We start from the raw sequence: 24,173 nt of genomic DNA on the forward strand, positions 1-24,173 counted from the left end.
GGTGCGTTTTTGAAATGAGTTGTCAGAGGAAGTGGCTGATGTCAATACTGTTACAGCATTTAAAAGGCATTTGGACAGGTACAGAATAGGAAATGTTTAGAGGGATAATGAGCCAAATGCAGGAAAATGGGACTAGTTTCATCTGGGAAACTTGGTTGGCCTGGACAAGCTGGGCTGAACAGTCTGTTTCCGTGATGTATGAGTCTATGACTATAACTGGGCAGCGATCTAACGTGGTAGTATTTTCTTTAAACAAGAAAGCCATGCAGCAAAGGGTAAAAGGCGAGGTAAACGGAGTAGTCCCCACAATCAGACAATTCATCCTTGCCCGCACTGTTGAAAACCATGGTTCAGTCAAGAAACTGCAGAAGAGTATGTCAGGAGCAGCACCAGGCATATCTAAAACGAAGTGTCAACCTGATAAATCTACAACACAGAATTACTTATTTGTCAAACAGCAGAGGCAACATTTGATAGACAGCTAAGTGGTCCCAAAACCAATGGATCACAGTTAGGTTCTGTAGTCCTGCCACATTCAGTCATGAATGGTAGTGAACTACTGAACAACTAACAGGGGGAGGAGGAGGCTCCACAAATATCCCCATCCTTGATGATGGGCTAGCCCAGTACATCATTGCAAAAGACAAGGCTGAAGCATTTGCATCAATGTTCAGCCAGAAGTGCCACAGGGATGATCCATCTCACCTCCTCCAAAGGTTCCTTGTGGGATTGAATTATTTTTCAACAATTAATAATTTTGACTTGATTAAGCAAATCGGGGATTATATTATATTCTGTTTGGTTATGCACAGTTGTAAAAACAAGAGAATAGTGACATGGTCAGGGCAAAAATACTGAGTCTTGCCTCCAAAATGGCTGATGATATCATTATTGGATCACATAACCAGACTCTTAAAGTGACAGTCCAATACACAGTCTAATATGCACAAATACATATTACTTCCCTTTACATCAGAGGTTCCTGCAATGAAAACATTTACAATAATAAATACAATAGACAGTAGGTAAGATGTTCCAGAGGACTTTGATCCCTGTGTGGCTGTCAGCGCACCTCTGGCATCAGTGTATATTCTCGTTGGCTTTTCTGACCACTCCCTTTTCTCTAATGGCTGTTCTATTTCACATTCATTTCTCTTTAGTTTTTATTTCATGTAATTCTTGGGAAATTAGCTTATCACCTAATTTACAATGACAGTGACTCTGATTTTAGGATTCTCTGTTTCACATGCAAAATCTCCCTGACTCCTTTGTAGTGACTTGATGAATGATCAATTTTTTTAATCTTTAAACTACTTCACTAAAGAACCAGGCTTACAAGTTTCACAGCTCAGTAGAATCTCTTTGCCTACTATCGCCACCACTTCCTAGGTTGCTTTCTGATTTCTGTTGGTTCTTCTCTTACCAATGAGGTATTTGAGCTGAGATTTCACACGTGGAAAATTACTGCTCCAACATCTGAAAAGTGTAATCTCCTTAAGAATGTATTTTGAGCCAATATTAAATGCATCAAATTGTTTATTGCCTTCCACTAACCTTCCACAACCCAGTTACAGTCCAATAATATTTATTAATGCTTTCATGAGAAAGTATGCATTCAAAAGATCCATTTTTGCCTGCTTTAATCTCCCTGCTGTTTAGTTGTTTTGTGATTCCATTATTTAGATCTTGCATAGCGACCTTAGCAATTGCTCTGTCAGTGCTTATATCACAGTATACAAAGACACTGGCTTTTCTTTCACTTTAAGGGAAGCTGTGGTCTGTTGATTTCCTGAATCAATTCTCCTACATTTTCAACACCAGTTTGCTTGTGTTATGTTTCATGAAGGACTAGGAGCCGCAACATTTAAAACTACAAAAGCTTTTAATAAGGAGGTGTTCACTCTGCAAGGCAGCAAGCTCGGAGTTGTTTCCTCCAAAATAACTGATAATGCCGCCTTAACTTCACATGATCACAGTCTTAAAGGTGAAAGTCCAAAATACTTACACAAATACACAACACTCACCAACATGGGCAGTACTGCCTGCAAACCCTATCCACAGACGTTGGCATTGGACATGCACCAGCCTTGCCATGGCATATTTTTGACTCATTTACAATACAGTCCTCCACTTGAATATTGCACTTTAAAACACACTGGCACCATTCATGCAATGCTGCAGCCAGGCCACTCCGCATGTAGGGACAGGCACCCATCTCACGCATCTCAGCAGGGTGTATCTCAGGGCTCATCACTTGCTTTCTTAGAGCTCATTCACTTCGGCATCTCTGCCTTGCCTTTTTGCACTTCACCACCTTATTCAGAATTTACAGGTTTACAGTATTTCTGTCTTGTCTTGCCTTTCAGCACAGACACAAAATCAGGCAGCTTGTCATGTTTGACAGCAATAATCAGTCAAGGGGTGGACACGTTGCTGTATGGCACCATGCTATGTCAATATCACACCTACAACATGGCCAGCAGCTTACATCGTAAACATACTGCATGTGCTTCAACTAATTGGCCATATCAATATAGAGAAAACTGTGGTCAATGAGGATATCCCAGACAAGGGGTTTGGACATGGTCAGTCAGTGGTTCCATAGGACTGTTGGCTGGGGAGTGAGCTATGGTCAATCCTGCAAGCCCAGTGCAACCAATCCAGGGATTAATGGTAAGTCACTCAGGGAGCGGCACTGAGATCAGTCAGGGGTCTGATCACTCATTAATCATAGCTGTCCTGACAAATCGATCGGGGAGGCAGTGAGCTATGGTCAGTCCTGGGGGTCTGGTCACTGAATGCCAAGTCAGGTTATCAGGGGCCACTACTATGATGGGCAAGCCAATTTATAGATGGAAGGCAGCATGCTGGGATGTAGAGTGGACAACAACTGCTACTCAACATTTAAGAGTGGGAGATGACAGTGCAAGCTGAAGGCTGAGAAATTGAAGGTAATGTTGAGAGATGATTTAAATGAATGAGTTGGGTGGGAATGTGTGGAAGCTGAGACTGATGGAGTCAACAGAAAGTGAAAGGTTTGGAGCTCCCCTAGATTGATAAAGGATTGGTTTGTCATGTGACTGCCTTTTCCAATGGACCAGTCATTCATACATGAATACATGAGGTCTAGGAATTTTCAAGTGACTAGGTTTGATGCTTGGTCTTATAGAGCTTGACGTATCGACATTGTCATATTCAAACAGGGTGTATGGTTCATTCCCATCCTTCTGAGGTAATTTTCTTTGTTGGGTCACTTTAGTTTGTGTTTTGCCAATTTAGTTTTAAGAAATTCAATTCAGATTTCCAGCCAGGGAATTAAAAATAAATAATTTGTCATGAAACACGCAAAGCCTGATGCATAAGGCACTTGAGATGGTAAGATTCAACAGTTCTCTGCACTGGACCTTTCCCAACTTAAAGGAGAATAGATATTTTCAGTCTGGAGGGTGCTCCACCAGGGATTAGTATTACAGTATTGCTGTCTATAGAGGAGACATTTTCTAAATTTGCATTCAACACAAAAACAAGGTGAACGTGATGAAAGATTATGACCTGAAACATTAACTCTGCTTCTCTCTTCACAGAAAATGTGTAGATAAGATAAACCGGTACAGTCCAATGTTATATATATGCAGAATTAGTATGAAAGGTACAACTATAGATTACTGATCTCTATATTTCATGACAATAGTGTTAAGATTTAGGAAAAAAAGAAGCCATCTTTTCATAACGATGCTTCATTTTTTTTCTCAAGGGGGTAGGTGTTGCGATGTTGGGTGGAAAACCTACGAATTGAAAGGCAGGAGGTTAGAATTTGTTGGTAAAGATGACAGTGGGGAAAAAGCAGTGTGTGGTCCCTTTAAAAAATAGTGCTTTGTCTGTGCTTGAAAATAGCATGTACTATACAGAGAGCCTCAAAAAGTGAAACAAGTGTATCGAAAGGCTTACAGGTGTCAGGCAAAACAGCAGTCTTGTTTGGATGTTTTGACAACAAGTTTGAATTTGGCTAATTAAGTTAAATCAAGCACTCAGTGATTCAAAGCCAATTGAATTTAAACACTGATGGTGTTGAAACCTGAAACCAATCAAATTATAAGAATTTGATATGTCATAGGGGAGAAATAAGAAAGGCTTTTTGTTTGAAGATTGGGGGACAGCCAAACTTCAGCTGTAGCAAAAGCAAGTCTGTCATCTGACTGACAAACCTGGCTTTCACACAAAACCATTAAACTCTTTGAAAAGACTCATCAAAATACCACAGCAGTTTTAGCTCAAAGTCTTCGCGACGAATTGCAGAAAAAAACATTCCTGACAGCAGAATCATCGGAAGAGAACGTTTGTGGCATAACGGAGAAGCAAAGTGTTCCAGAAGACACAGTTTCTGTGAATTTGGAGAGATTAAGTTTTAATTTATTGTTTCCTATTAATTGGGTTTATATAAATGGGTCTTGTGTTTATTTGAACAGTGTTCCAGTAGAATTTAGTTCAGTTAGACAATAGTTGGTACTTAGGGGGAAATTGTTTGGTTTGTTAGTATCTCTTTTAATTTGTTCATTGTTAGGATTAAATAAATAGATGGTTACTTGTTAGTTATAAAGTGGAGATCAGGGATTTTCTTTGCTTTAACCAATCTTTCAACAGATTATGAAGGACGAGGTGAGTTTCTATGGGCTATTTAATTATTAGAAGAGAACCTCTATTTCCGTCATAACAGATTGGGGCTTGTATGTTGATTTAATTATTGGAGGGGTTCAACTTTCACCGCCTCCCTAACAGATGCTGCAAGTTCCTTTAAATATTCCAGGCATTTTCTTCCTTTATTTCAGATTTCCAGTGTCTGCAGTATTTAGCTTTGTGCTTTTCTGTTAGGGCAGTGATGGAATCAAGATTAATAGTCACTTTCAATAAGGCATTCCTTCTAAATGGTTCCATTTTAAACATATATGGAGAACGCAGAAGAAGAACTCTTTCAGGTGTGCTGGCAGGGGTCAAATGATTCCCTGTAAATTCAATAATTCTAAGAATGGAGAGAATATGAACTCTAAAATGAAATAAAATGGATGCATAGAAACAGACTCTTGATTGCCACTACCTATTATGCTAAGGCTTTAACTAGTTTCATTGCTCAAATATTAACATTTATTTTAGTGTCACAGCATGAGCTGAATATTATGTCTGCACGTGGAGACTGGAATGTCCCTGGACCAGCTGTCATTTCAGGAGCTTGCACGTCTATATACCATAGTGTTCCCAAAACAATACTATTTGGTTTAAAAATTGTTCCAAGAATATTCATTTTTTGGCCTTTTAGGGTACAAATGGTAATTAATGCATCGTCTTCACTTGCTACATAAATGAGGTCTGAGTTGGCAATTATTCCAAGTTTCAATATGACAATCTATTTCTGGCATGCTGACATGGTTTTAACAAGTTGTTATTATTAAAACAAAGAGAAATCACTAATCATTAGATGAATGCAGGCATAATTTTCCAATCTAGTTAATAAGGTTTTATAATTGAATTTTTAATGAAGATAACAATTAATTTACACTTGGAAATGCAAAATCTTCATAAAGTCACTACCATAAACTATTTCCTGCCACAAATGATTCTACTCAAAACAACATTAAAAACCAGTTTCCAGCACTTCTGAAGAAATCTTGGCACTATACTGCATGTTAATCCACACTGAGGTTATTAAATCCATGTACTGCTACAATGGAAAGTGATATCAGAGTGACATCCACAGAAATATATTAGGAAAACTAGTGAATTGGGCTTGGCAATTTGATTCTGAATTGTCTAAGCTCAATACAGAAAGTTCAGAAGAGAAGTGAAAAAGCAAATATAAGAAGCAAGAGAAGGGATTATGGATAGAAAGCTAGCAATTCACGTGAAAGGAAATCCCAAAGACTTCTATAAGCACTTCATTAGTGAAAGGGTGGTAAAAGGAGGACCACAAGGGGGATTTATGCTTAGACATAAGAGGCATGAGAGGGTTGATGAGGGGAAGGTTGTTGATGTGGTGTACACAGACTTCCAAAAGGTGTTCAAGACAGTGCCACACAACAGACTTGTGAGGAAAGTTACAGGTTGTGGAATAAAAGCAACAGTAGCAGCCCGGATATAAAATTGGTGAAGGGATTGGAAACAGAGAATAATGGTTTTGAAGAATAATAATTAATGAGTATTTTTCAAGCTGGAAGCAGATTTGCAGTGGAGATTGCAGGGATCAGTTTTGGGTATTTGAACAATATTTTCCTGATATATATACACAGATGATCTATATCTTTGTGTAAAGGAACAATTTCAAAGTCTGTGAACAACACAAAAACATGGAGAACTTTGAGGACAGTGTAGAACTTCAAAATGTCAGTGACATATTGGTGAAGTGGGTGGATAGGTGTTGGATGAGGCTCAGTGCAGAGATGTATAAGGTAATACATTTTGGTACAGAACATGGAAACAGTGTAAAATTCTAAAGGGTGTGCAGGAGCAAAGAGAGCTGGGTGTATTTTCACATGAATTGTGAAATGTGGTAACACAGGTAGTGACAACTGTTAATGAAGTAAACAGCATTCTAAGTTTCATAAATAAGGAGTTAGAGTACAACTGAAAGGAAGTTATGATGAACTTACACAAGACACTGATTTGACCTCAAGTGAAGTACTGTATACAATTCTGGTTGTCACACTATAGGAAAAATGTGAATGCATTAGAGAGTGTACAAAAGGGGTTTATGAAAATGGTCTAGGAATGAAACACTTCAGCTATTAGGAAAGAATGAAGAAGTTGGGACTTGGAGAGGATAAAACTAAGTAAAGATTTGAAAGGAGCTTTCAAAATCATGAGGAATCTGGAATGAATAGAGAGAAACTGTCCTCATTTGTGAATGGATTGAGAATCAGCCAGCACAGTTTTAAACTGTTTTGCAATAGAAACATATGTTAGATGAGGAAAAAGAAACTTTTTTATACAGCAAATAGTTAGGGCTTGGAATGCACTGCCTGGAAGTGTGGTGGTGTTAAGTTCAATTGAGATATTTACAAGGGCATTAAATGATTATTTAAATTGAAATAATGTGCGGGATTATGGGGAAAAGGCAGGACATTGGCACCAGACAAAGATGCTCAGTGTGTCAGTGCAGACACAATGGGCTGAATACTTCTTCCTGCACAGTAACAAGTGTGTGATTCTGTTTCTGGTTCAAATTGAAAGAGGCCAGGAAGTAGATGACAGTATTGTCCCAAATCTTTTGAAGCTGGGGCTGGAAATTTTATGGTTTCTGGCCCAGGTCTAATCTTCAGCTAATTCTGTGAGAATTAGCCACCTGTTGTGCTGCTTGATATTTTTTGTATTGTGGTGATATGGATAAAAAATACTATTCTACTATAGTATTGATTGTAACCACTTAACTGTTAATTTCAAACAAACTCATGTTATTTGTAGCACAGTCTGATTGAGTGTTTACAGTGACATTTTCCAAAGATTTGGAAATCACAATGATTGATGCAACATCTACAAAACCAGCAGTATTCCGTGGCCCGTGCTGGCTTTTCCTGCAGCCAGTCACTGATCCTCCCACTTCCTAATTGCTGCTTTGCTCCCACTCTTTGTCTCCCTCCTGCTAACTGACCCTCCTTTGTTTGCCACTTCTCTCCCACACAAACTCTCACCCCGTTTAATTCCTTCACTTGCCTTTTCCCTCTTGCATCTCTTCCCTGAAGGGTGAGGATTTGGAAGAAGGAAGCAGTGAGCAACAGGGTTGGTCAGTGAAGGAAGCAGCAAGTGGGAGGGGCAGTGAGTTGGCTATAATTAGAAAACATTAGCAAATTATTAAGAGTTAGGAAGTTATTAAACACATTGGTAACTGTGCACATGGTATACTGTATACAGTTGTCACTAAAATTTTTCTTTTATAATTTTTTGTGCATTTTCCATGTTAAGATTCCACTTTGAAAAAGTAATTCTTAATGTTTCCATGAGTATTTTCTAATTCTACTCGCAGCCTGATTAAAATTCAATATTCCAAATTTGTCTTACTATTTTGCTAGCAAGTTTCATTGAACCAAAGTAACGACAGAGAAATATCATGTCAACCCAAGAACATAACATTCATAACATTTAAATTATGTTATCGTAAGAATAGCAGTGAATTGACAACAATCCCTATTGATTTGGTTCAAATCAGTCAGCTGTCTTCTTACCAACCTGTGTGTTCATTTCTGTCACAAAGAGCAGTACCGCCTTTTTGTTAATCTACTTCACAACTGTATGCACAGTTTCAAATTCCTTTTCACATTGGGTTCCAAAATTAACAATTCTACCAGCACTTTAAAGATTTCCACGTATGCAGAAAATTGTATCACACATGAAAGCAATTTTCAGTGAGGAAATACATTACAAATAGAATAGTGAGTATGCCACAGTATGAATGCTTTACATAATCTGCAGTAAATGAAGCTAGAGCATATTTTTTGTTTTCAGATTAAACAAAAGGCAAATGCTACCAATTACAACCATTGTAATTTTTTGAACTAACAACTTGATTTAATTGAAATTCTGTTCTAGCAGTTAACAAAGAGTTATCAGGTGCACCTTGTCACTCGGTGGGTAGTGCATACTTTTACTCCATGCTTGAATTCATTAGGGTTTCTAACAGTACACTGTTGCATTTACCTGCCTTCTCTCTGAACTCCCAAAAGCTGTGCAATTAATCAAAACCTGTTACAAGTTACAGCCAACGAGGTCAATGTGGATACAGTGACTCCTGGATGCTGCAAAAGATTAAAGTAGGCATCCTGTAACAGTAATCAAATACGAGCTCTCATAAATCCTAAGACTGTAAGTGAAATGGATTCTAGCAAAGACATTCTGATTCACAAAAGTCAATATACAGCACAGCTTGGGGAAATCTTTATTACCAGTGTGTTGTCGTTCCCCCCTGTTTATTCAACAGAAGGGACTGGTACTATGTACAGGTTGACTTTTACAGCTTGTGCTATATTGTGTTGACATCAACTTTATTAAAATTACATTAGCTTTAAAGTTATTCTGGTTTCTAACAGACACAGATTCATTAAAGAATCTCCTCATGAGTCTTTATTTATATTTACTGTCCTTTTCTTTAAGCTTTAAATAACGTTGACTGTCAATAGCTTTGAACAAACTTAGCAGCCTTATCAGTATATCTCTGTGTATTTTAACCATTTACTTTTAGCTAGTTCTTCATTAATGTCTTTTGTGGCATACATCAGAGACAGAGACAATCTGCTGTTTTCTTTGATCTGTTTTCATAAATTGCTGCAAAAATAAATCTCCAGTTTTATTTTTCAAATTAACATGTCAGAAGCTGGATTTATCATTACACTATTAGCATTTCTAAATTAATTCATGGGATGTGGGTACCTTTGGCTGGGTCAGCATTTATTGCCTTAAATACCTGTCTTTGAGAATGTGGTGAAGAGCTGCCTTTCTTACCTTTGATCTTGTAATGCAAAAATCGCAGGTTTAAACCCTGTCTGCGCCTGAGGATAAAAATTTGATCCTTGAACTGCTGTCATTCATTTGTTCTTGTCTGTCTTGACGGAAGTGTTTGTGGGTTTCGAATGTGCCGCATAAGGAACTGTGGGGAGCTTCTGCAGTGCATCTTGTAGATAATACACACTGCTGCTACTGAATGATGCTGGTGGAGAGAGTGAATATTTGTGCTTGTGGCACCAATCAAGCGGGCTGCTTTGACCTGGATGGTATCAAGCTTCTTGAGTGTTGTTGGAGCTGCCCCCATCAGGCAAGTGGGGAGTATTCCATCGCACTCTTGACTTGTGCCTTGTAGATGGTAGTCAGGCTTTGAGAAGGAGGTGGTGAGTTACTTACTGCAGGATTCCAAGCCTCTGACCTGCTCTTGCAGTACTTTTATAGCTAGTCCAGGTCAGTTTCTAATCAATGGTAACCTCTAGTATGCTGATAGTGAGAGATTTGGTGATGATAGTGCCATTGAGTTTCAAGGAGAAATGGTGAGATTCTTTTTTGGAGATGGTCACTGCTTGGCACAAATATTACATGCCACTTGACAACTCAAACCTGGATACTTTCCAGACATTGCTGCATTTGGGCATAGACTGCTTCATTATAGGCAGATATGTATTTTAAAAATTACCCCTTTACATAAAGCCCCCAAATCCTCCAAAATCAATTTACCTCCGCTTTCTAGCTGTCTTGTCACTTCATGCACATATACCTTGAGTGCACAAAAGACCAAGTCAAAAACATTGGTAATACATTGATCCCAATTCTTTCACAAGCATTCAACTGCACAGTGAAAAGCAGCAAAGTTACTTTTGCCTTGATTCCCCACTCAGAAAATTCCAAATATTTTCCACTTTTTTGAGTAAATGATTCCTTACTGATGTTAATTGAAGTTGGGAATTTTCTCAATTCAGCTGCTGCCATTCAATGCTAACTTCATCAGAAGTGCTTTGGAAATTCTACTTTCTTGTGTAAAGCAGAAATAGCTTTAAGGAATTCTTAGTTTATATCTTTTGGCCTCCGTTGACTAGTTAAATGCAATATAACAATATGACTTTAGTTCATCTACACCATTTTATTACTATGTACACTCTGAGCTTTCCCTTAATTCTCTTTTATTAAGATCTCAGCTAATGTTTCTACTGGACTAGACAGATCTCAGAGTGGGAAGCTACAAAGGCTACCCATCTTTAGCACTATACTATGTTAGAACCTAGTTTATGGGAGTACTACTCTTTCCCAAACATCCAGCACAGCATAACACCTTTTCATTGTTCAAGACTGAATGTGACCCACATCTCTGACCAACTTGGAAGTAAAACTCCAACCTATAAGCAGGCCTCTGAGGGATCTCTGTGAAGCTCCCCGAAATTACTAACCATTAATCCCCTGACTGACTGCACTGGACCCGCAGGACTGACCATGGGCTACTCCATGGAATAATACAGAAACCCTGACCCTGAATGTCCCAAGTGGCTGACCAACTATGTCCAAGTACCTGGGCTGATATCAGATGATGCCCCTGACTTACTATATCAGGACCTCCGACTTACAACTTTCTGCCATAAATTGACTGAGGAACAATCTCCTTAGACTTTGAGGAATGGCCATTTGGTTGAAACCCAGTAAGTGTGCTTGTCAGGTAAGCTGCTAAAACATGTTATAGATGTGACACTGATGTAACACTATGTTGTACAACATGTTCATCCCCTTTACTGATCATTGTTGGCAACCATAACAAATCTGGTTTTGCGTTCTGCACTAAAAGGCAAGACAAGATGTAATATTCCAAAATTCCATGGATGCACGCAAAGTTTCAGTGAATTAGAAAAATACTAATATAACATCCTCATTCAAAAAGTGACGGAGGCAGAAAATAAGAAGGTACAAACCAGCTAGTTTAACATGTTATTGGGAAATTATTAGAATCCATCATTAAGGAAGTAATAATAGGACTTTTGGAACATCAAAATGCAATCCAACAGAGTTAGCATAGTTTTATGAATGTAAATCATGTTTGACAAAGTTGCTAGAGTTCTTTGAAGATTTAACAAGCAATCTGGATAATCAGAATCCTGTAAATGTAGTATATCTGGACTTCAAGAAGGCATTTGATAAGGTGCTGCAATGCACACGGTAAGATCACACAGAGTCAAGAGTAGTTCATGATCTTGGACAGAGGATTGGCTAACCAACAGAAAGCAGAGTCAGGATAAATGGGTCTTTTTCTGTTTGGCAAGACATAACTAATGGGGTGCCACAGGGTTCGGTCCTCAGGCCCAACTATTCACAATCTACATTGATGACTTGGATGTCGAGACAGAAAGGCAGTCATATTTGTAGATGAGATTAAATGGCTGGGAAAGTAAGTTGCTGTGAAGAACTAAGAAATTTACATATGGATACGGATAGGTTAATTAAATGGGCGAACTTTGGCAGATGAAACTTAATGTAGATGAGCGTGTGGTTTTCCATTTTGGTCAGGGGAATACAAAGGCAACTTATGATTGAAATGGAGGGGAACTTCAGAGTGCTTCAGTGCAGAGGGATCTGGGTGTCCTCATGCATGAATCACAGAAAACTACTTTGCAGATACAGCAAGTAATACAGAAGGCAAATGGAATTTTGGCATTTATTGCTAAAGGAATTAAGTATAAAAGTAGGGAAGCATTGCTGCAACTGCACAAGGTGTCAGTTAGACCGTACGCGGAGTATTGCATACAATTTTTATCCCCTTGAGGAGTTGCATTGGTGGCAGTTCAGAGGAGGTTTACTGGATTGATTCTAGAGATGAAGGGTTTATCGTATGAAGAGAGATTGAGCAGTTCAAACCTATATTTTCCAGAGTTCAGAAGAATGAGAAGAGATATAATTGAGATATATAAGATGCTAAAGGGGATTGGCAAAATAGATGTAGAAAGGATGTTTCCTCTTGAGGGGCAATCTAGAAAGAGGTCATTGCTTTACAATAAGGAATAGCAAATTTAAAACAGAGGTGAGGAGAAATTACTTCTCTCAAAGGGTCATCTGTGGAATTCACTAGCCCAAAGTGTGGTAGATGTTGGGACATTGAATAAATTTGAGGAGAAGACAAATTTTTAATTAGTAATGGGTTGAAGGGTTATGGAGAGTGGGCAGGGAAGTGAAATTGAGGCTGAGATGAGATCAGCCGTGATGGTTATAAATGGCGGAGCAGATTCAAGGGGCTGAATTGCCTGCTCTTACCCTTGTACTTATGTTCTATAAGTATTGTCAGCATCCAAGTAGGTAGAAAGTGAGTGAATAAGAGAAGAAGCTAACAGTCGTGAGATGCACCCTGCTCTAATCTATGAGATGGATGTCTGTCCCTACTTACATGCAGTCTTACAGCGCCATTATAATGCAGGGTGTGAATGCACTCCAATGTGCAGTACTGAAGTGCAGAACAGAGTCAGAGATGATGCAGTGAGAATGGTGCACATCTCCTGCCAACCTCTGTGCATGAAAAATGTGGGCAGTCACTACCCATGGAGCGTGCCCTTAAGTATTGAGGACTAACCTAGATAACCTGCTAACCTAGATAAACAGTCGCTTGCACACTACTGCCTGGCCTCCAATTTGGCAGTCGTGATTGAGGTTCTGGAAGCTCATTAATTATGTCAAATTCAGGTACCAAACTCTCTCTCTTATATACTTATATTTGATGTAATTTTCAGTGCTACTCAATTTGTTGGCATTCACAGAAGTTTACAGCACAAGATGAGACATTCAGACCAAGATGTACATGCTGGCTGTTTGTTAGAACAATCCAAAAGCTACCCAACTGCCTACTCTTCCCATAGTCTTGTATCCTTCTCTGTTTCAAATATCTGCAGTTCTTCATATAAATTGAGTGATATTCTGTCTCAAACACTTCCTGCATTAAAACATTCCAAATTCCAATAACCCTTTGTAGAAAGAGATTTTGTTTTATCCTTTCCTTACCTTTCATGAGAATTTCAAATAGATGATCATTCATGAATGACTCCCCAAACTTCAGATACAGTACTTTCCCTTACTGCTTTAGCAGCAATAATCATATTATCTCAAATCCTTCCTTGTAGCCACAGCATCTTATATCCGATGTCATTCTGTCTGCTGCTTAAGTGTTTTACCAAGCTATTCAGTTGTATCAAACATGGCAACTTGAGATGAGAGATAAATGCCAGACTTGACAGAAATTCCCACATCTCAAGATAAATGCTTAAACAATGCTTCACGATAGCATTTATGTCCTTTCTATATAGGGGTGTCCAAAGCTCTACACAGTATTTTGATTATGAACTAATCAGCACGTTTTATGAATAATTTCTTTACACTTGTACTCCAAGAAGCTATTGAAAAAGCCGTATTCTAGTCATTTTTATTTTATCTACCTGCACTTGCACAAAGAATTAAATGCCTGAACCCCCAGGATGCACGATTTGCCCAAGTTCGTCAATGTTTTTCCATTAAATATGTATTGTATTCTTGTTCTTTTCTCACAAAAGATATTGCCTCATGTTTATTTGCATTAAATTGCATTTGTCACCCGTTTGCATATTCTACCAAGCATTTTATGTTAGTTCAATTTCTTTTTACATATTTAGGCGTTAAGTATAATCCATTTCAAAGCAAAAGGAACTATCACCTGGAAGAAAGTATGGGAGCAATGTTAGAAGAAAATGGATGATGTTTTTCCAATGGTCAGACTACTACCCTGATTTCTCTGAAGCAGATAACTGACATTTTAATGTTGATTTTGTATGTCATGACATTTGAAATGAGTTTGAACCAGATAGTACACTACTGTTTAAAAACTGAATGTGATACTTTAATGAGCGGGCGATGTGACAAGCAATATCTTGTGCAAGCTATTGAAATGTCTTTCAGTTAAACAGTAGTGTATTTTTTTCTTCACAGATGCTGCCAGACCTGCTGAGCTTTTCCAGCAACTTTGTTTTTGTTCCTGATTTACAGCATCCTCAGTTCTTTCGGTTTTTAAACAGTAGTGTACTATCTGGTTCAAACTCATTTCAAGTGTCATGACATACAAAATCAACATTAAAATGTCAGTTATCTGCTTCAGAGAAATCAGAGTAATAGTCTGACCATTGAGGTGAGAAACATTGATAGAATTTGGCTAAAAGGCTGTGAGCAGAAGTACTACAGTGTGAAAATGTAATCTCACATATTACAGGCTGAAGTTATGACATTTACCTCTTAGTTGAAGGCATTTCTCCGATTGTCAGGTGAATACAGTTAGTTGTGACAATAAGGGGTGAATGGATTTCCTCTATTCGCCCTTCACATCCCTGCTGCACTTGGCTTCAGACATCCTTGAATCTGCCTTCAAATACCAGTATAAGGCCTGTTGGGACTGAACAAGGTCTCATGTGTGCAGCTGGATGAAACAAAGGGCCCAAGGGGGGAGTTTGAGTGTTCTTCTCTCTAAAAGGCACAGTGCACCTCAGGAACAGTATACCGCAACAGGAAAATCCCCACTCAGGTGCTACAGCTTTGAAGTCTTTTCTGACTTCTTACTTACCAAATAGAATAATAGATGCTACATGTAGAAAAATAGAAAAAATAATACCTCCTTTCTCAAATTTCTGCAGAAGATCCAGTCGTTTTGACTTCTCCAGGTTAAAATAGCCATTCTCTTCTTCAGCACTTTGGAGAAATAGAGGGATGTGCTGGAACACAATCACATGCTTGATTTTTAACTGTTCAGCAGCAGCAAGTTGATTATCCAGCCAAAGATCGTGGGCTTCCTTTAGCTCAGGGCAATTGGAAGCATCTTGAAAAAACTGAGAGTTCAGCACAAGGAATAGCACTCCCCCAACCCAGAAACTGAAGTAATCATCTCCCCAGTTTTTGCAATATTCGGCAATAGTATCTGGGGTTGGGGAATTTCCTATATCATGGTTGCCACTGACGAATACCAATGGAATCTTAGGATCGATGCCCATCAGAACATGCTTGAGATCATTTGTTTGCTCCTCACGCAAAGGGCTACCTGAAAATAAAAGAAAAAAAACTGGGATTTATGTGAGCTCATCTTTCCCTGAATTTATACCCATTAATGAGAGACTATCTTGCAAGATTTCCTCTCTCAATGCAGTAGATTTCCCAGTTTGCGTTAAAAATTAATGTCTTCACATGTAATACCCATTGCATCAGTTCTCCGGATGATGATGTGATCTCATCCTAATTGGATAACTGGCTTGCCACAGAGAACAGTGCTGTGAGCAATGTTTCCATTAATGGTGTACAATCTGATGATGGACTGTATGGTATATTTCATATTATTGCATAGCCTCAAGGGAATATTGGTTATATTACTAACTGTATGTCAGAACACCAATAAGGACTGCCTCTGTGTTGCTTTATAAAATATTTTATTTAACATCATGTATACCGTGTGCAGATTACAGAACTGCTCTAACATTGTTAGATTATGTGGTATAGAAAAATATTTTTTAGCTTGAAAATATAATAGCATTTACTTAGCAAGTAATTTCAAAGTGCATATGAGCTGGAATATTGAAATTAAAAATAGTAAATATGTATAATCATGAATAATTACTTTAAAATTACTGAACTGTTTAAAAAATACTCAAGGAAGAAGTATATTTTATTCTTGTTGATAGAATATAAAAGTAAAAATTAAATCTAACACAGTGAATATGGTGCCTGCTAAAAGATAATTTATGTTTGCCGACAAATTCGATTGATATCATTCTTAGCCTCCACATTGTTACGGATTTTGTTCCTTTAGCATTTGAACCAAAAACACCATTAAAATAGCTGGCTTCTGTTACATAATTGTTATCCTTTGTTTTCCAAAAGTGCCGTTTTAGTTCAGCAAGTATATTTTTCTTGTCCAGGGCTTCAGATAAATGTTTCACGATTTAGAATTTTTTTCTATGCGTCTAATCAACTAATATTGATATGTGTTCAAATATTTTTCGACAATTTTAATCCCCAAGTTATTATTAGAAGTTGAAAACCATTACACTCTCCAATTTTAGTGCAAAAATAAAACTGATCAAGTTTTGTTTTAAACTCTTCATCTTCAGATCTGATAACATTTTATCTCACCAAATCTCCGGATCTTTTTTCCTCCAGCAGCTGCTGGCTTTTCAACTCTTGTATTTTTTAATGTCACTCCCATTGCTCTACCATCTTAAGGCAGCCTGAGTCTTATTTTCTAGAGATTCCTCCCAAATCTCATTTTATCTCTCACAACATCTAAGAATCTTCTTCAATCCCATCTTTTCTGCCCAGGTTTTCGTCACTCTAATTTCTCAATCTGCTGTTTAATGCCCGATGAGAAACTCACTAGTGAGTAGCAAGAGGCCTATTTTCATTACTATTTAATTATTACCTAATCTTGCTTCATTTACACATAGTTTGCTATTTTCCTAGGCAACGGAGAGCAGCTAGATGGCAACAATTCCCGACATCAATGTCTGAGCAGGTACCTGGCATTTGGAGCTGGTTGTTTGCTCCCCTAAGTGTGCCCATCCTGATCACCAGTCCCCAACTTCTCCAAGTACATTCCATGGGCAGCAATCACCTGCAACAGCTATCTATGAAGGTTGGTATCACACATGTACCAGCCTCATCACATTATCATGGCACACTTTGGACTCACTTATATACCACTCACCATTTCAATACCACACTTTAGAGATCACTGACAGCAGCAAAATCCTTCAGGCAGGGTTCTGACATGGTATGACACTAAGAACAAGTAGCCTCTATAGCTTCATTCTTGTAGATGTCGTTACAATGTCAGTTGGTCAGACAACTGACGATGTAAAGTGGTAATGCACTTACAAATATGACCTTCCATTTCCAATGAAGTATCACTTGTGCCACCTAAGTGCCCTCAGAAGCATTCCTTATTCATTTCCCTCCGACAATATCTGCTGTGAAGACCTATTTCTGTCTGGATACATTTCATCTGGTGCACAACATGGCTTTAATTATGGCGCTGGCAGCACAAATCCCCCAGAAGGTCCCCGCAACAGTGAGCATTTCCGTCACTTGTCAATGCAAGATAGTCAAGTTCAGCGCCATAGATGTGTGGTGCATACGTAGCAAAATGAGCATTGGAGGATTATATGGGATAAATCACTAGAGCTCTCAGAGAGAAACCCTCCATGAATCTTCACTGAAACAGCCAAACTGTGGTAAAATTCTGCACTGGAAAATCTTGGGTTGTTCAGCCACAAAAATGGAGCCATTGGAAGGTGACACAAGGTTTGAACATATGAAATTATAATTTTGGACTGATTTTACAATAGGAAGGCTGTGGAAGGAAGGATAGGAAGGAAGAAATTTTGTAATGAAATATCTACAGCAATGCTCCATTAAATGGTCAGCCTAATCATCACCCAGATGAAATAAAATTTACATTTTGCTGTGAAACAAAATTAGTGATCTCAGATTGGTTGTTTTTTATTTACCCAGCCTTGTTCTTCAAAATCTGGTACTGCCCACGGTCAGTTATCACTGAAATCAAATTTCACAGAATCATACAACTGGCGTACTGTGGGTGGTGGCCACTCAGCCCATCATGGACTGGCATCTGAACGAGCAATCTGCCTAATGGCATTCTCTCACCTTCTCACTGTAACATGTCATTCACTAATAAATCCCTGTTGAACCTGCCTCCACTACAGTAATCAGATGTTGAATTGAAAAAATACTTTTCTCACATCACTTTTGCTTCTTTTGCTAATTACTTTAAATCTACAAAAGGCCAAATTCACCCCAACTGTCTCCATGAAGCAGAGATTTGCTTGCAATGTTATGAAGCTTGAAGATCACGATTTTCATAGCGCATCAGATTCAAGGTTCATTGTTGTAAATCTCTATTCCAGCGTCACATACGTGATAATCTTTTACTTTCATTTACATGTTCCATTCAGTCAATGTTCAAGGCAATAGGGATACAGCTATTAATTCTCAAATGTAAAGAAGACCTACCAAGTGATTGGCAAACATGTGGCAGATGATTTCATTGTAGATAAATGTGAATTTTTGAATCAATAAAAATAGTACAGGATATTTTTATAAATGGCAAAAAGTGAGAGGTTCAAAAAAACTTGGCAGGGGAATGCAGATTGGGACACAGTTACATAGATCATTCAAATGTAATAAACAGAAACAAAATAATCCAAGAGACTAATATATCCTGCCCTTTAAATTTAGAGGGGGTACAAGCCTGCTTCAACTATACAAATCCCTGGTTAGATCACATTCGGAATACTGTGTTCTGATCACAGCACCTTAGAAACAATACAGAGATAGTAGGAACTGCCGATGCTGAAGAATATGAGATAACAAGGTGTACAGCTGGATGAACACAGCAGGCCAAGCAGCATCAGAGGAGTAGAAAATGAAGAAGAGTCCAGACCCGAAACGTCAGCTTTCCTGCTCCTCTGATGCTGCTTGGCCTGCTGTGTTCATCCAGCTCCACATTTTGTTACCTTAGAAACGATATACTGGCCTGGGAGTGTAGGTTTACCAGCATGCTAATTGGTTGGAAATGGGAGACCATAAAACCTCTAGGAACATGGTAAACTAGAGGAGGTGGAGGGAGGCGTTAAATGAAATGCCAAAGGTATTCCTTTGAACATACTCCAGCCTCCTTAAATATTATGCACTGTGTGTAGAACGTACACATCATCATTCTGGCAGGCAGAAAACATAAAGTTGGCAGCCAGTTTCATTTTTCCTTGATTGCACTTAGCAGTTACATTTCATAATGATCACATTATGCATGTTTTACTTAAATCTTCAAAAAGATGATGATAGTATTATTTAGCCAAGGTAAAAATATAAAACCTTTAAAGGTGGCTATGTGTTTTATCCTGAAGATGCATACTGTCAGGTCATTTTTCTCTGGTAAAAAAATTTTCTGGATGCCATGGAAATTTGCATCAGGGTAAATGATCCCATTCTCTATTACCACAAGTTGAATATCTACTATGCTGTCTTTTAAACTCTATTGGTTCAATTGAAATAAAATTACTTCATTTCTCCACCCCTCAAAACAATGATTATAAAATCTATCAAATTTCTTCATTTAAGATCTCCTTTGAAAAAAAAGAGGTACCAATGAGAATTTTAAAAAAATGTTCGTCTTGTCTGCATGGAATAGCATAAAACATGTTTTCCAGATGTTCCATTATAACAGTTGATTTCATTCAATATGAGGCATTATAGCAGAACTCAGCTCTTTTGATCACACAGTAATGTTTCTGTCTAACAATGAGCAACATTTCCATGGTTCACATATCAGGAGGTGGAAAGCCTGAATAAGTAACTCAATAAGAACATAACCTTCCAATTAAGAAAATATTGCAAAAGAGAGGCAGCACGGTGGCTCAGTGGTTAGCACTGCTGCCTCACTGCGTCAGGGACCTAGGTTCAATTACACCCTCGGATGACTGTCTGTGTGGAGTTTGCACATTCTCCCCGCGTCTGCGTGGGTTTCCTCCGGGTGCTCCGGTTTCCTCCCACAGTCCAAAGATGCGCAGGCTAGGTGGATTGGCCGTGCTAATTTGGCCATAGTGTTCAGGGATGTGTAGATTAGGTGGGTTACAGGGGGATGGGTCTGGGAGGGATGCTCTGAGGGTTGGTGTGGGCTTATTAGGCCAAAGGGCCTGTTTCTACACTGTAGGGATTCTATAAAAAAAACTTTATTGTGCTTTGAAAGCAGAATGGTGTCAAAAAAAGGCAAAAAGTTACATGGATAATCTAATTACTATTACAGAAACATAGCTGCATGGGATGAGGACTGGGAAATGAATATTCAAGCACACTTGACGTTTAGGAAGAACAGACGAGAAACATAAAGGAGGTGGTATTGCACTGATAATAAAGGATAGGACGGACACAGTAGAAAGGATGAAACCTAGATTGCAAGAACAATATTTGCAATCTGTTTGGGTAGAGCTAGAAAACAGCAAGGGGAAGCAGACATTGGCCACCAAATAGTAGTGGTAGTGTGGGACATGGCATTAATCAGGAGATGAGAGAATCATACAGTGTGGGCAACACAGTTATCATGGGTGACTTTAATCTGCATATAGGCTGCGTAATGTATTGGAGCTTGGTTAGACTGCATCTAGGGCACTGTGCACAGTTTTGCTCTCCCTATTTCATGAAATATCATTGCAAAAGATGGAATGTAACAAGGGTTCATTGGGCTTATTCCCTATAAAGAGAGTGACTGGGTAAACTGAACCTGTATTCTCTAGAGTTTTAAAGAATGTGAGGCGATATAATTGAAGATTACAAAATAGTTAAAAGGGTAGATGCAGATAAGATGATTTCCCTTCATTGGGAATCCAAAATGGAAGGGTTGGGTGGGTGGGGGAGTGGGGGGTACTGTGTACAGTTTTATAAGTAAGAAAGAGAGGGGTCAATTAGGTCTGAGATTTGGAGGAATTTCTTTACTCAGATAGTTGTGAATCTTTGGAACTTTCTACTACAGCAGGTTGTGGAGGCTCAGTCTTCCAGTATGTTTATCGTAGTGATTGATAGATTTCTGATTACCAGTTATGGGGTTCAGGTGAATAAAAGGTATTAAAGTGTTCAGTCAGCTTTGGCCAAATTGATCTGTGTCCAGCCTTGATGAGCTGAATGGCTACTATTGGGCCTATGTTCACAACAAGTGTAATCAGACAAAAACAGACACTAAGCCAAAAGAAAAAAAGTACTGGGACAGGTGACCAAACACTTTGTTGAAGAAGTAGATTTGAAGCAGTATCTCAAAAGCCTGAGAAGTTTAGGCAGGAAGTTCCAGAGCTTAAAGCCTGGATAGCTGAAGGCACAACCATCAATGGTGGAATGAATGAAATTGGGAAGCACAAGCAGCCAGAGTTGCAGGATCATAGAGACATATAGCTGGAGAAGTTTACAGAGATAGTGTGGCAAGGCCAAGGAGGTACTTGAACATTAAGAATTTCTTCTAAAAGTGGCAAATTCCTACAAAGTGAAACAGGTTACATCAAAGTCCTAAATTCAGTGATTCATGTCTTATATATTGAACTATATTGTGTACTGCTGAATGACTGAAGAAAAGATGTGTGGTTTCTCAGCACAACTGCACTTCAATCCAAATTATTTTCTTTTGTTTACCTGTTTCCAGTAGTGCTACAAGGTTTCTACAACATTGTCTATCGCTGCTGATGCAAAATGAATATTTCTCTGTCAATAGCCTTAGATCAGAAAATTTCTTTTCATTATTAATCTGCGGTATGTAGGCAAGGTCAACATCTATTGTTCTACCTATCCTTGGCAAAACGATAATGAGTCACCTTCTTGAACTTCTGCAGCCCATCTGGATTAGTGCACCCACCATACTGCTCGGGCAGGAGAATCAGGATACTGCCAAAGCAAGAATGTAGGAACGCCCAAACATTTCCAACTCAGGATTATGCTTGGCTTGCATGTGAACTTGTAGGTGCTGGTATTCCTGCAGATGGCAGCGCTTCGGGGTCAAAAGGTGTTTGCTGAAAGAGGTTTAGCAAATTGCTGTAGTGCATCTTGCAGATGGTACACAATGCATTGGTGGGGCAAGAGCTAAATGTTTAAGGCTGGCCGTAATGTTGCTATATGTCCATTTGCCCATTTTTCCTGACCAAAAGTGCACTCATTTTCTAAACGATGAGTGAATAATTTGTAGTCAAGCTGTTTGGTACTGGGATCAAGCAGCTGAACATTAATAGCTGCATAATGGAAAACAGTAAAATTTGTCAGATATTTCTGAGCACTTGATTCTTAGATAACAATTAAATCCAATGTCAGTTAAGTGGTTGTTGCACTTGGAGTGAAGAAGACCTGTGTTAAATGGGCAGAATCTTCAGGAAGAAGTGCTAGGGGAACTTGTTCGTATTTGTTTTCAAATAAATCATACAGTGATTTAAATTGCTTTGGCATGATACTGCTATCAAAAATAACACTTCATTTTTCATAGAACATGATTTACTTAATGCCTGTAATGAAGATGGGATGGCAGTAATTAAAATACCATCCATCGGTGAGAATGTTTTCAGGTGCTTGTATTTGATTACACAATAAACGACTTTGAAAAAACACAAATCAACTCATTCATATTCAGTGGATGTTGGGGAGGTATGGAATAGGTTCATTGCAGCCGACAACAAATATGCATGATTTCAAACTCCCACTCAAAATATTTTATCATAACACAGTACATATACTCCATATACTCATAAATAATGGCTGATATTGTGTAAAAGTTAATCCCCAATGTTCAACCAAAAATTATTAACTTCTTATGAATCTGGTATATATGCGTGTCATATAGATCAAACTCGCCCTAGATGCAAAGTATGGTAATACAATGTCTTTAAGAGGTGTGTGTGGTCCATTTTGTTAAATGAAGAGAGGTTGAGACCGAGGTGAAAAGGTGTCTGCTCCAAGCCAATAAAGTAAACAGCTGGTGTGGCTTTGGCTTCTTTTATATAAAGTTGAAAGAATAGAAGTGGCCTGAATGGGCGGAGTCAGGTTTCCACAGAACCAGGGATTTAGTTTGGCTTTCAGCAGTTGCTGGGGTCTTGAAGGTGGACATGGAAGCTGTCTCTGCTGCTAGAATTGCTGCTAGAAGAGCAGAAGCAGGAAGGCATACAGAAATCAACTGCTATTCTTCTAAAAAGTCCAGGCATTCTGCACAATCTTAACTGCAGACCTAGTGAAGAAGAAGGAAGAACAAAAAAGAACTGGTACAGGCATAATGGGCCAAATAACCTCCTCCTACACAGTAACACTTCTGTGATTCTGCAAAATTTCTCTCTGAAATCTTGCTAAGTCCACCTCTATTGGCAAACTTCCAATTTATTCAATTATAGAACCCATTGTAGCTGCTGGATCTGACTATGTTTTCAACATCTTTCCTTCAGAAAAAGAAGCCAGGTCTGCAACGATAATGGAGACTGATCTCATTTTCATTCATGATGTTCATCCCGCTCTTAATCTTTGTTTCAATGTTTTTAGCTGATAACTTTATCATTTCAACCTAAATAATTTTAACCAATAGTTATGTAATAAATAAACATTTATCTTGCTCAAGAATTAAACTTGCTTTTTTTAAAAAAATTTGTAACACTTGAAAACTAAAAAGGGTGCTATAAACTAATCATACAAATTCACAGCTCACAAACCACAAAAAGGATAGTGGTTGTGATAACTGAAACCAAAGATTTTAAAAATGTAGAATGCAAAAGAATGTTGAAGCTATTTTTAAAAAATGAACATCTTTTGTATTCTTCTCCATTTTGGTTCTTGTTTTTTCTACTCTGGGTATTTCACTTAGTTCTGGAAAGATAATCAATCAAGGATGAACGACAGCAATTTTATCTGTGTCTTTCATTCCTCACTTTGGTAAGCTCCACGGCACTCATTTCTCAAGGCTGAGATTGTAAAACTCTGTATTTTGGAACTGTTGGGTGTAAATCTTCCAAAGTGTTGTGCTGAGATTGCAATCTGAATATTATTAATGAATGATACAGGTATTAAAGAGGATTCAATTTAGAAAGCTAAACTAAATTTAGAAACTCAATCAAACAAACTGTTGAAGTTTGAACAAAAGACACAAAGTATCC

General features: G+C 38.3%; 1 protein-coding gene across 3 annotated transcripts in view; it reads right to left on the reverse strand.

The window, feature by feature from the left end:
• Positions 1–24,173, reverse strand: part of cpped1 (calcineurin-like phosphoesterase domain containing 1) — a 157,293-nt gene that overhangs the window by 47,655 nt on the left and 85,465 nt on the right. For all 3 annotated transcript variants that reach the window (XM_048609854.1, XM_048609857.1, XM_048609856.1), the window contains one exon: positions 15,122–15,544. In XM_048609854.1, the coding sequence (XP_048465811.1) occupies positions 15,122–15,544 (423 nt within the window). The remainder of the gene's footprint in view (positions 1–15,121; positions 15,545–24,173) is intronic.

Source organism: Rhincodon typus, chromosome 21, assembly GCF_021869965.1.
Source record: "Rhincodon typus isolate 14 chromosome 21, sRhiTyp1.1, whole genome shotgun sequence".
NCBI lineage: Eukaryota > Metazoa > Chordata > Chondrichthyes > Orectolobiformes > Rhincodontidae > Rhincodon > Rhincodon typus.